Raw genomic sequence first — 13,652 nt, forward strand, 5'->3', positions numbered from 1 at the left:
CGGTATTCTGCAGACGAAATAAAACCCTAAGGAACTTGACTGGTAGGAGCAGAAGAGAAAGTGGTGTACTGTGTTTCACTGAAAGATGAAACAGTGGCCAGAGAACTCCAAGAAAAATTTCTCATGTGAACTAAGAAAGAGTTTGTGCGTCAACCTAATTTGAGATAGTGGCTCTTTTTATCCCACTTAAAGTATCTCCAGGGAATTACCAGCTGTGCAATGATTGGTTAAGCCCTGAACTAAAATAAGTTAATATGGCTGATCTTTTTGTCTGGTCTAGGACACCCCTGTATTTTTATCAATAGAATGCAATAGAGTAAAACTGAGTAAAACCTACAGTTTTAGCTTCCTCAGTATATTGATGACCACTGGCTCCCATCTCATCACCCCTTGTTTCATCAAGAATGTGGGTCTTCAGGACTTCCTGATAGTTTAGTGGTTAAGAATCTGCCTTCCAATACAGGGGACACGGGTTCAATTCCGGGTCAGGGAACTAAGATCCTATATGCCTCAGAGCAGCTAAGTCCATGTGCCACAACTAGAGAAGCACGTGCATTGCAACTACTAAGCCCATTCACTCTAGAGCTTGTGCTCTGCAGCAGACAGGCCCTTGCACTGCAGCTAGAGAAGCCCAAGTGCCACAACTAGAGAAAGTCCACATGTCACAACACGGACCCAGCACAGCCAAAAATTAAAGATAAATGGAAGCTGTGATCTCATTAAAAAAAAAAAAAAAGAAGAAGAAGAAGAAGAATGTGGTTCTTCAGAGCTGGCCTTCTGAGAAACTTTACAAAATTGGAGAATGTCATCCCTGCATTAATGAGTTCATGCATGTCATTTTACTACCCCAGAAACTGGGATTTATAAAAGGTAAAGAATTGCCAGCAACCACATAACCAGAGCCAGAAGCCATGGTTCTCCACATATAGTGTCATAGTCCTATTCATCAGAGGCCAAGACATAAGCCAAAGGATGTGATAATTTATATTTGTTGCTGCTTTATATTTCACTTGCATGCCTGTCAATATTCATCTTTTTCTAAGAAGATCTTGGACCATAATATACCTTAAATCTCCATCAACATTTTGATCACCCCAAAGTAAATAAAGGATTAAGATCAGCCCTGGGATTTCTTTGGAAGGAATGATGCTAAAGCTGAAACTCCAGTACTTTGGCCAATTTATGTGAAGAGTTGACTCATTGGAAAAGACTCTGATGCTGGGAGGGATTGGGGGCAGGAGGAGAAGGGGATGACAGAGGATGAGATGGCTGGATGGCATCACCGGCTCGACGGACATGAGTCTGAATGAACTCTGGGAGTTGGTGATGGACCCGGAGGCCTGGCGTGCTGCGATTCATGGGGTTATAAAGAGTCGGACACGACTGAGCAACTGAACTGAACTGAACTGACTCCTTATTGTACTTACTGATGGATACAAGAAAAATAATTGAGATGCATGCATTCTATATAATACTTGGAGAGGAAGTCCAATATGCTCATAATGCAATGTAAGTTAAAATGAGATAAAATAATGATACTCTGTTGATATAGTTAAGATTTTATATTAAATATTTCTAAATTCAACTAGAAATAAAAATATTCAGAAAAACATTTTAATGCTGGCTAAATTTATATTTTATTCTAAAACAAGAGATCCTTTTGAGAGGAGATCTTTAGGGTTACTTTCTTATTTGGTTATTAACCTAAATGATGCTATTTTACTGGATTTCAAATGTGCACAGATCCTGCTGGGAAAGAATGAAACTGGACTCATTTAGGAAGAGGCAATGTGGCTATATGAGAAAAGCTGCCATATGTGAAACCTCACTTTATGCCTGTTGAAATTTTTGTATTTCAGGTCTCCTAGGGACATGTCCATTGTGCTATTGTGCAATTTTATCAGCATGAACTTCTGCTGAATATTTTCACTTCTCTTTAAAACCCATATTTTGGTAGAGCTAACTTCAAAACAATATTACAACATCTGTGCCCATACACCTGGGAGCCATCAAAGATATATCCTAAAGATTAAGTATATTTTCTAATCTTACAGAATGCCGCAAAATGAGAGTAAAGGCTCTACATACATTTTTTCTAGTCTGGAATGTTTTGAAAGGAAGCACTTTCAAACTATTTTCTGTTTCCTTCGAAAGATTCTCAAAAGAGAAACAATATTTCTAAGGCTGTAAACAATTCCCCTAGAAATTTAACAGAATATTCTTTTTTTTTTTTTTTTTTTTTGCTGATTAGAGAGGTTCTTAATGCATACGTGCAACTTTCCATTAGAGACATTATGAATATACACAAAATTCCAAACTATATTCTCAAAATGTCTTAAAATAAGATTCTACAGTAACTATATGAAACAAAAAAAAGCTAAAGAACATTCTACAACTTTGAATTTATTTGCTACTTTTAATCTCTGGCTCTACCATTAATTAATGCCATCTTCTTTCAAAAAATGGAAATTAGGGACCTCCCTGGTGGTCCAGTGGCTAAGACTCTGTGCTCCCAATGTAGGGGGCCCAGGTTCAATCCCTGGTCAGGGAACTAGATCCCACAACTAAAAGACCCCACTTGCTGCAACTAAGAGTTGGCACAGCCAAAGAAATAAAAATTTTTTTTAAAACCCAGAACAAAAATAGAAATTATGGTTGAATCAGCATTTCTCAAACAGAAGATTGAGGTTTTGACAAACAATAAAATTCTGAATACAGAGAAATGTCTCCTTACCTTTCATTAATTGTTCTATCTTGTTCTATCTTTATGGATTAAACACGTATACCAAAATAGCCTGTAGATGGTACTTAGAATGAAATGGGCAGAACAATTTGCTGTTGAAGGATAATGTGGACTATGTGAATTTTTACAGCTTCAAAAGAGGGATGGACTTGAGGAACTCCAAATAGGTTCTCTTGACTTTGTCATCAATGTATCCAATTATGATAAATACTAAACACTTAAGGTATGCTTTCTGTGTGTCAGGTATTGTTGGAATTGCTTTGCAGGTGTTAACTCATTAAAGTTTCATCACAACCACACGTGACGGGTACTTTATCACCCTTCTACAGATGAGGAGACTAAGGCCCTGAAAGTTGAAATCACTTGCCCCAGGTTCATCCAGCTTGTTGGTGGGGGCAGAACCGAGGCTGCTGCTGCTGCTGCTAAGTCACTTCAGTCGTGTCCGACTCTGTGTGACCCCATAGACAGCAGCCCACCAGGCTCCCCCGTCCCTGGGATTCTCCAGGCAAGAACACTGGAGTGGGTTGCCGTTTCCTTCTCCAATGCATGAAAGTGAAAAGTGAAAATGAAGTCACCCAGTCATGTCCGACTCTTAGTGACCCCATGGACTGCATCACACCCCAAATCTATGCCCCAATCCTTATCACTTCCTTTTCCGTCCTTTATTTTCCTTATAGGCAACAGAATAGCTTTCAAGTCTTACTTTGAAGCAAGGAATAAGATGATAGAGGTGATTAATTTTAAGTTATTTCAAATTTAAACAAAAATATACCACACCACCTTATCTGTCTCGTAAGAAACCTGTATGCAGGTCAGGAAGCAACAGTTAGAACCTGACGTGGAAGAACAGACTGGTTCCAAATTGGGAAAGGAGTACATCAAGGCTGTATACTGTCACTCTGTCTGTTTAACTTACATGCAGAGTACATCATGCGAAGCACTGGGCTGGATGACTCACAAGCTGGAATCAAGATTGCCAGGAGAAATATTAACAACCTCAGACATGCAGATGATACCACTTTAATGGCAGAAGGCAAAGAGGTGCTAAACAGCCTCTTGATGAAGGTGAAAGAGAAGAGTGAAAAAGCTGGTTTAAAACTGAACATTCAAAAAACAAAGATCATGGCATCTGGTCCCATCACTTTATGGCAAATAGATGGGGAAACAGTGGAAACAGTGACAGATTTTCTTTTCTTGGACTCCAAAATCACTGCAGATGGTGACTGAAGCCATGAAATTAAAAGACACTTGCTCCTTGGAAGGAAAGCTATGACAAATCTAGACAGCATATTAAAAAGGAGAGACATCACTTTGCCAACAAACCTCCATATAGTCCAAGGTATGGTTTTTCCGGTAATCATGTACAGATGTGAGAGTTGGACCATAAAGAAGGCTGAGCACTGAAGAACTGATGCTTTTGAAATGTGGTGCTGGAGAAGGCTCTTGAGAGTCCCTTAGACTGCAAGGAGATCAAACTAGTCCATCCTAAGGGAAATCAACCCTGAACATTCATTGAAAGGACTGATGTTGAAGCTGAAGCTCCAATACTTTGGCCATCTGATCTGAAGAGCCTACTCATTGGAAAAGACCCTGATGTTGGGGGAGATTGAGGGCAAGAGGTGAAGGGGGAGACAGTGGATGAGATGGTTGGATGGCATCATTGACTGAATGGACATGAGTTTGAACAAACACAGGGAAACAGTGGAGGACAGGGAAGCCTGGTGTGCTGCAGTTCATGGGTCCGAAGAGCCAGACACAAGTTAGTGACCGAACAAGAACAAACTCAAGGCAGAACATGTGTAGTTATATATATATATATATTTTTTTTTTTTTTTTTTTTTTTTGGGGCAGGGTCTTGATTCTACAACTAGGGATGGAATCCATGGCCTCTGCAGGGGGAGCATGGACTCTTAACCACTGGACTGAGGAGTGGAGTATTTCTGGTCATATCAGTAAACAAAGGATGTCACTGTCTTCAGGAACTGCAGCCACTGCCAACAGTGAGCTGGTGAGCCCTGACAGAACTCAAGAAAGAAAAGAATACCTGCCATCTAGCAGCCACTCCTTGCAGTCACTCCCCACGGTGAGCCCTGAAGAAACTTGGGATGTGAAAATACAGGATGCTGGCCCTGGACAGGGGAGGTGTGTATCAAAGGAATGATTTTGGTGAGCCCAGACTCCTGTATCTTACCATACATAGAAAAGTGCTAAATTCCTTAACTTGAGGTATCTGGTTTTCCTTTAATTAACAATAATCTTTTGATGTTCAGACTGCCTGCCCTTTATTGCAAAACTTCTATACAAGCCGGCTACCCACTTTGCCTCTTTGGAGTAGTTCTCTAAGGCACTGTCTCCTGGGCTTGAAGTCCTGAAAATTCCCATTGAGTAAACCGTAACTCTCAACTTATAGGATGTGAATGATTTTTTAAGTTGAAAGACCACCAGAGCAGTCCCTTAACAAAGAAATTCAACTTCACAGTTGATACAAGCAAGTAGTAGAATTTGATCTCACTTCTTCCTCATGTGCCATCCCTCCTTTGGGAGAAGAGGATTGGCATTGATCCCTACGGGAGAGAACTGAGCTCTTCAGTAGGAACGCCACGTGCTGGAGAAACCACTGGGAAAGGGTGACGAGTCAACGTGTGTTGAGCACGGACTTTTCCCTTGTAGGCCAAGTGAAAAAAAGGACAATGAACCAGTTGTTTGATGTTCCTCATTTGCATGTCTTGAGATGCAGCATAAAAAGTAAATAATTTCTGCTGTAGACAGATTTCACACTCTTGGATTCCTCTCCCTTACCTGGCCTTTGAAAATGCTTTGCTGAAAGTTTTCAGGGAGTTTGGGATTTTTTGAGCATAAGCCACCTGTTCTCCTTATACGTTCCTGCAATAAACCTTTCTTTGCTCAGAACTCTGACATTTCCATTCGTTTGGCCTCACTGTGAATTGGGCACATGGACTTGTGTACAGTAACAAAAGGAGCAAGGCCGTGTATCTGTATTTCAAGTGAGGGTTGTATCAATTTTCTATTATCATTGTCAGACATAAATTCTCCAAAATTTATTTGACCTGCCAGGAACATGGTGTCATGAGTCTGAACTAGGGTTTGCTATTAGATAAAAGGTCATTAGACAAAAGACATAGAAGAATATTGTGCTCTAAATGCAGTGCATTAAAAAAAAAAAGTCTCAAAATCACTAACATGACTTGGTAATTAAACTGTGTCAATGCTGCTGCCAAAAAAGAGTTCGTAATTTGGAAGCTGTACTTACTATTGACCTGATTTTACAATTGAGATCATGTCTGCATTTTCATTTGGAAACAAAATTGATCACTGTGTTCTGTAAACAAGGCCTGTCAAGTTATTACTCTGTAACTACCTTGCAAACACATATTTAAGAATGGTATGATTTATGATACAGTATAGGAAACAAAACTATTTCATTTTTTACTTCCCATTCTTAGCTCCTTTTAAGTTCTTTAATAAATTTCTTTGATAAATTTAAAGATATTTTTTAATGTCCACTTTTAATATATTGGCTTCTTGCCCCAAATGCTACATTAAAACTTACAAAGTGACCATTCCTCTAATGTTCTCTGAAATCATTATAATGCTCACTTATTTTTTTTTTTTTACCAGTACTCAATATTATTGTATCCTAATATTAGTGGACAAACTTATAATTTAGAAGGTTCATACAATGCCCGCATTTTATACAAATTGCTTCCTTAATCACTACCATACGAAGGATGACAGAATGAAATCAGTACAAAATGGTTAATTTAGTTGTTTTAAAGCCATTTCAGATTTTCTAAGACTTTCATCCATCTAGTTCATAATATCTGTTTCTTAGAGGTTTCCTCAAGACTATAATGTAAAAAATGAATCTAAATTAATAATAAAAACATCCTCATACTCCTTGAAAGAATGAAAAACTGTTACAAGTATCTTCTTTCACTACTTCTGGATTTTATTTTACTTTCAAAAGTAAGTTCAGAATTGAAGAAATATTCATGTTGCCCCTTGACAGTCTGCAATTGAATGAGGATAATGCTGATGGTGGGATTCTAGGCAGGAATCCAAAGAAACTCCCTACTCTTGACAGGGTAATTTAAGAGCAGTCCTACCTTTTCCACCTTCGTTTTCTCCTTGGTCGTCTGTTAGTGGGGTCACTTCTGGTTGCTCCACAATCATGGCATCTTCTTGGTTTGATGAAAGCTCTAAATGGAATGAGACAGAAGGAAGCTCAGAGATGTTGTAGTTGGAATCTGCGAGAAAACAGTGACTAAAGCTCAGAAAGTTAAAGTTCTTTTTTCCCCTCCAAGTTTCAACGGTCACCTAAGGAGACCACGAGAGCCACTCTCCAGGAATCACTGCCGAAAAGCACGCACGCACCCTGCTCACACACAGCAGTATATACAGACGTCACGACAGTGTCACCGCATCCTCAGATAACAATATATTCTGGTTCCAATACCTTCTGTTTCCATATATGAACTCTGGGACTCTGCCTCAGGTTTTACTTCTTTCTTCGTTGAATCATTCTCTTGCCCTGTTAAGAACAGTGATTGAAAAATAAATATGATATGGATGGCCATAGCTTTATCCCTGGTTTGAAAAGACAATCAATTCAGAAACCATGCTTTGATCATGCCTGGAGAGGTAGAGAACAGTTCTAAACCAAAGCCGAAGGTGAATATCTCATTTTGTAAATTATCAAATTTATATTGATTAGTTAATGAGAAATATCCAGATAACGTAGGCAAAAAACTTTTCTTTGAACTGATTGGTGTAATTATTATCTAGCTTATCAATACACTGAACATCAATGGATACAAACTGGAAGTCGAAATGTTGAAGAAGTTCTAGACTGCATGGATTAATTATATTCAATTTCTCTTTACTATATAGATCTTTCTGTATTGAGGATTCCTAGGAAATTAAAATACTATTTGTATTTTCATTCTTCCATCAGCAGATCATAAAAAAACTTGAGTAACATCAGCACACAGGGATGGGGGTCACCTAATAGCTCAACCATTCTCATAAAAACCTACTAAATACAGCAAAGATCAGGAGGGAATTCAGCCAACTCTTGATTACACCAAGGCTGATTATCTAGGAAAGCATTTTCTCCCCACCCTCTTGGGTTCTCCTCCTCTCCCCTGTGGAGTTCAGAACATTTAAGGGCTAAGAGAAGAAAATGAAATTTGTCCATTTTGCATCATTTTAATGAAAGATTTTATGCTAAGAATATTACTGTTACATTAAAAAAAATTCCAGAGCTAGAGGTTATAGGTACAAAGCTGAAGCAGAGGTTCTTGGGCTCTTAGCCTGCGTACATTCCTAAAGGAGATGCATTGTTTTTCCAAGTTGTCTCTACTTCTGTGAAAAGATCTTCTTTCCCTGCCTGAGACCATGTGACTTGCAGTGGCTCCTATGAGACAAGTGTATGTGCCCAGCTCACCTAAACAGAATATACAGTGTGTGCTCTTTTGTATTTTACTTTATGTTTTCTGTAAGATTAATCCTTGCCACTGCATGTATCAATGGTCTATTCTTTATCACCGATGTATATTATTCCATTGTACGAATATGTTTCAGTTTGGGGCTAAATGAATAACACTAATAAAAACATTTTTGTATATGTCTTTTGAGGGACATATGTATTCATATCACTTGGGTATAAACCCAGGAGTGAAATGGTTAAATAAGAGGCAACACATACGTTTAGCTTGACTAACTCCTGAGAAATGGTGTTCTGAAGAGTTCATTCCATTTTATAGTCTCACCAGAAATGTATGAGAATTCCAATTAGACTATGTCTAATGGACTATGTCATGATACAAGTCTTTTTTCTTTCAGCTATACCACACAGCACGTGGGATCTTAGCTCCCCAACCAGGGATCAAAGCCATGCCCCTTGTATTGACGACATAGAGTCTTAACCCGAGGACCACCAGTGTGCTGTGTGCTAAGTCACTTTAGCTGCATCCAACTCTTTGCGACCCTGTGGACTGTTACCCTCGCTCCTCTATTCATGGGATTCTTCAGGCAAGAATACTGGAGTAGGTTGCTATCTCCTCCTCCAGGGAATCTTCCTGACCCAGGGATCGAACCTGCATCTTTTATGTCTTCTGCACTGGCCGGCGGGTTGTTAAGCGCTAGTGCCACATGGGAAGTGTGGAATATTAGCCTCTGGACCACCAGGGAAGCCCCCAAAGTCCTTATATGGGGCAGAAAGCCATGCAGAATCTTTACCCCCAAAATCATTTCCATGCTTTTCACCTCTGGGTACCATACAAAGTGATCACATCTTTGCACATTGAGTTCCTTTGCCTATTTATTTATGCTATTTATTCACCTATTTATTATTCTCATCACACTATAATACAGCTGTATCTGTGTTCGTTTCCCTTATCAGGTTGTAAGCACTGTGATGTTACACATTGTTTTATTCGTATTAATCTGCCTAGTGTGTGCACGTGCTCAGCTGCTCAATTGTGTTCAACTCTTTGCAATCCTATGGACTATAGCCCACCAGGCTCCTCTGTCCATGGTATTTTCCAGCACGAAAACTGGAGTGGGTTGCTGTTTATTCCTCCAAGGGATCTTCCTGACCCAGGGATCAAACCCATGTTTCTTATCTCCACCTGCATTGGCAGGCAGATTCTTTACCATTGCACCTGGGAAGCTTCTCTACCTAACACCTACTAATAAAGAGTGATCAATACATGTTTAATTAATTGGTCCTCCATTGTAGTCCTCATCAACGTCAGTAAATAGTAATTAGGGACTGTAACTTATTTCCATTAGCAACAGAGCACTAAGGCTAAGCACTACATGCGCTATATTTACTGCAAAGAATTTTGGAGGAAGAATTGAATGTTTTAGGCAAATCACCATCTCTTTGGGCTTCCATTTCATTATCTTTAGGGAAAAAACCCTCCCCACACCCCCCCCACCAAAATCCCCTAGATACTATCTTGGGCTTCCCTGGTGGCTCATTGGTAAAGAATACACCTACCAATACAGAAGAGGCAGGTTTGATCCCTGGGTTGGGAAGATCCCCTGGGGAAGGAAAGGGCCACTCAGTCCAGTATTCTTGCCTGGGAAATCCCATGGACAGAGAAGTCTGGTGGCCTACAGTCCACGGGGTCACAAAAGAGTGAGACATGACTTAGCGACTGAACTACAGCACCAGATACTAATACCTTAGATTCTATCTCTGGCATTATATGAGGCCATGTCTCCTGGTAAAGTTTCTAGTCATCCCTGACATTTGTCTACTGGGAGGGTGATGTCAAGGGAAATTTCACTGTTTTGAGTGAGCCTCATTCTCTAACCCCTTTCAGGGATCACAGCCTTGTTGTGGAATCAACACTGCCAGGAGAAATATTAAAAGCCTCAGAAATGCACTTGATACCACTCTGATGGCAGAAAGTGAAGAGGAACTAAAGAGCTTCTTGATGAGGGTGAAAGAGGAGAGTGAAAAGCTGACTTAAAACTCAACATTCAAAAAACAAAGATCATGGCATCTGGTCCCATCACTTCAAGGCACATAGATGGGATAAAGCAGAATCAGTGACATATTTTATTTTCTTAGGCTCCAAAATCACTGCTGGTGGTGACTGCAGCCATGAAATTAAAATGCTATCTCCTTGGAAGAAAAGCTGTCACAAACCTACACAGCACGTTAAAAAACAAAGACATCACGTTGTGGACAAAAGTCTATATAGTCCAAGCTATGGTTTTTCCAGTAGTCATGTATGGATGTGAGAGGTGGACCATAAAGAAGGGTGAGTGCTGAAGAACTGATGCTTTTGAATTAGAGTCCCTTGGACTGCAAGGAGATCAAACCAGTCAATCCTAAAGGAAATTAACCCTGAATATTCATTGGAAGGACTGATGCTGAAGCTGAAGCTCCAATACTTTGGCCACCTGATGTGAAGAGCCAACTCACTAGAAAAGACCTTGATGCTGGGAAAGAGCGAAGGCAGGAGGAGAAGGGGATGGCTGAGGCTGAGATGTTAGCATCACTGACTCAATGCACATGAGTTTGACAAACTCTAGGATATGGTGAAAGACAGAGAAGCCTGGTGTTCTGCAGACCATGGGGTTGTAGAGTGGGACATGACTTAACGACTGAACAACAACCATCCCTGTCACTGTTGATGGGGAACTGACCATCATAACTCCTCCTAGTCTTGGCTGGAAACTTAACTCATGATCTGTGATCTGCCTTTGTGCAGTGGTGGGGACGAGCAGACCATTCAGAGAGTAGAAGCAGCCACTTTACTGCAGGGTGTCTCCACTCCCAGTACTCCACTCCATACATTTTCAGAGAAAGTCCATCAGGAGTAGTAAGATGGCAATTCACCAAGGACTGGGCACCGCTGATGGGGTGGGACAGCCAGGGTGGCAGCCTAAGGCTGTGATGTGTACTAGGGATTTTCTCTGCAACCAGTAAGGACTGTTAACTCACTTGGAGGACAAGAGGCCATTGCAAAGCTTTTTGAATTATTTCTCTCCCCTGCCCTTTAACTTGTCTCATTCTTTTTTTTTTCAGGGGGCGGGTATAGTTGCTTTGGGGGACTTCCCTTGTAGTTCAGTTAGTAAAGAATCTGCCTGCAATGCAGGAGATCTGGGTTCGATTCTTGGGTCGGGAAGATCCCCTGGAGAAGGAAATGGCAACCCACTCCAGTATTCTTGCCTGGAGCATCCCATGGACAGAGGAACCTGGAGGGCTACAGTCCCTGGGGTCGCAAGAGTTGGACATGACTTAGTGACTAAACCACCACCACCATAGTTACTTTACAACATTGCATTACCTTCTGCTATACAACAAAGTGACTCAGCTATATGTATGCGTATTTTTCTCTTGCCCCTCACCCTGGACCTCCCTCCCACCGCCTCCCCCCATCCACCCCTTTAGGTCACCATAGAGCACTGAACTGAGCTCCCTATGCTATACACTAGGTTGACACCAGCCATCTGTTTTACACATGGTAGTGTCGATCCCAATCTCGCAGTTTATCTCATCTGCTCTATTCCCCCTCAACCTTGTCTGTTGTCTGCATCTCCATTCCTGCCCTGTGAATAGGTTCATCTGTACCATTTTTCTAGATGCCACATATATGCAATCTTCTCTTGGGACAAAAATACATATATTTTCTTCTTTCTCATTTTTCTGACATTCAGTTCAGTTCAGTTGCTCAGTCCTCTCTGACTCTGAGACCCCAAGGACTGCAGCACACCAGGCCTCCCTGTCCATCACCAACTCCCGGAGCTTACTCAAACTCATGTCCATCGAGTCAGTGATGTTTCCAGTCATCTCATCCTCTGTCCTCCCCTTCTCCTCCCACCTTTAATCTTTCCCAGCATCAAGGTCTTTTCAAATGAGTCAGTTCTTCGCATCACATAGCCAAAGTATTGGCGTTTCAGCTTCAGCATCAGTCCTTCCAATGAACATTCAGGACTTATTTCCTTTAGGGTGAACTGGTTGGATCTCCTTTCAGTCCAAGGGACTCTCAAGAGTCTTCTCCAACATATCACAGTTCAAAAGCATCAATTCTTCAGTGCTCAACTTTCATTATAGTCCAATTCTCACATCCATACATGACTACTGGAAAAACCACAGCTTTGACTAGACGGACCTTTGTCAACAAAGTAATGTTTCTGCTGTCTAGGTGAGTCATAACTTTTCTTCAAAGGAGCAAGTGTCTTTGAATTTCATGGCTGTATTCATCATCTGCAGTGATTTTGGAGCCCCCCAAAATAGTCTGTCACTGTTTCCACTGTTTCCCCATCTATTTGCCATGAAGTGATGGGACCAGATGCCATGATTTTACTTTTCTGAATGTTGAGCTTTAAGCCAACTTTTTCACTCTCACTTTCATCAAGAGGCTCTTTAGTTCTTCCTCACTTTCTGCCATAAGGGTGGTGTCATCTGCATATCTGAAGTTATTGATTTTTCTCCCAGCAATCTTGATTTCAGCTTGTGCTTCATCCAGCCCAGCATTTCTCATGATGTACTCTGCACATAAGTTATATAAGCAGGGTGACAATATATAGCCTTGACGTACTCCTTTTCCTATTTGGAACCAGTCTGTTGTTCCATGTCCAGTTCTAACTGTTGCTTCCTGACCTGCACAGAGATTTCTCAAGAGGCAGGTCAGATGGTCTGGTATTCCCATCTCTTTCTGAATTTTCCAGAGTTTGTTGTGGTCTACATAGTCAATGGCTTTGGCATAGTCAATAAAGCAGGAGTAGACGTTTTTCTGGAACTTTCTTGCTTTTTCAGTGATCCAACAGATGTTGGCAATATGATCTCTGGTTCCTCTGCCTTTTCTAAATCTGGTTTGAACATCTGGAAGTTCATGGTTCACATATTGTTGAAGCCTGGCTGGGAGAATTTCGAGCATTACTTTACTAGAATATGAGATGAGTGTAATTGTGTGGTAGTTTGAGCATTCTTTGGCATTGCCTTTCTTTGGGATTGGAATGAAAACAAATGTTTTCCAGTCCTGTGGCCACTGCTGAGTTTTCCAAGTTTGCTGGCATATTAAATGCAGCACTTTCACAGCATCATCTTTTAGGATTTGAAATAGCTTAACTGGAATTCCATCACATCCACTAGCTTTGTTTGTAGTGATGCTTCTTAAGGACCACTTGAGCTCGCATTCCTGGATGTCTGGCTCTAGGTGAGTGATCACACCATCGTGATTATCTTGGTCGTGAAGATCTTTTTTGTACAGTTCTTCTGTGTATTCTTGCCACCTCTTCTTAATATCTTCTTCTGTTAGGTCCACACCATTTCTGTCCTTTATCAAGCCCATCTTTGCATGAAATGTTCCCTTGGTATGTCTAATTTTCTTGGGGAGATCTCTAGTCTTTCCCATTCTGTTGT

The 13,652-nt window shown here is 40.8% G+C and overlaps 1 protein-coding gene and 1 non-coding gene across 2 annotated transcripts in view; one reads left to right on the plus strand and one right to left on the minus strand.

Moving 5' to 3' along the window:
- MACROD2 (mono-ADP ribosylhydrolase 2) overlaps positions 1 to 13,652 on the minus strand; it is a 2,305,531-nt gene that overhangs the window by 75,543 nt on the left and 2,216,336 nt on the right. The window contains exons 15-16 of the mRNA XM_070382044.1: positions 7,221 to 7,295; positions 6,871 to 6,963 (exon numbers count right to left, since the gene is read on the minus strand). Coding sequence (XP_070238145.1) covers positions 6,871 to 6,963; positions 7,221 to 7,295 — 168 coding nt within the window. The remainder of the gene's footprint in view (positions 1 to 6,870; positions 6,964 to 7,220; positions 7,296 to 13,652) is intronic.
- Positions 2,479 to 2,551, plus strand: TRNAG-CCC (transfer RNA glycine (anticodon CCC)). Its single transcript has one exon. It is a non-coding gene; the product is annotated as a tRNA-Gly (tRNA).

Source organism: Bos mutus, chromosome 13, assembly GCF_027580195.1.
Source record: "Bos mutus isolate GX-2022 chromosome 13, NWIPB_WYAK_1.1, whole genome shotgun sequence".
In the NCBI taxonomy this organism is placed as follows: Eukaryota; Metazoa; Chordata; class Mammalia; order Artiodactyla; family Bovidae; genus Bos; species Bos mutus.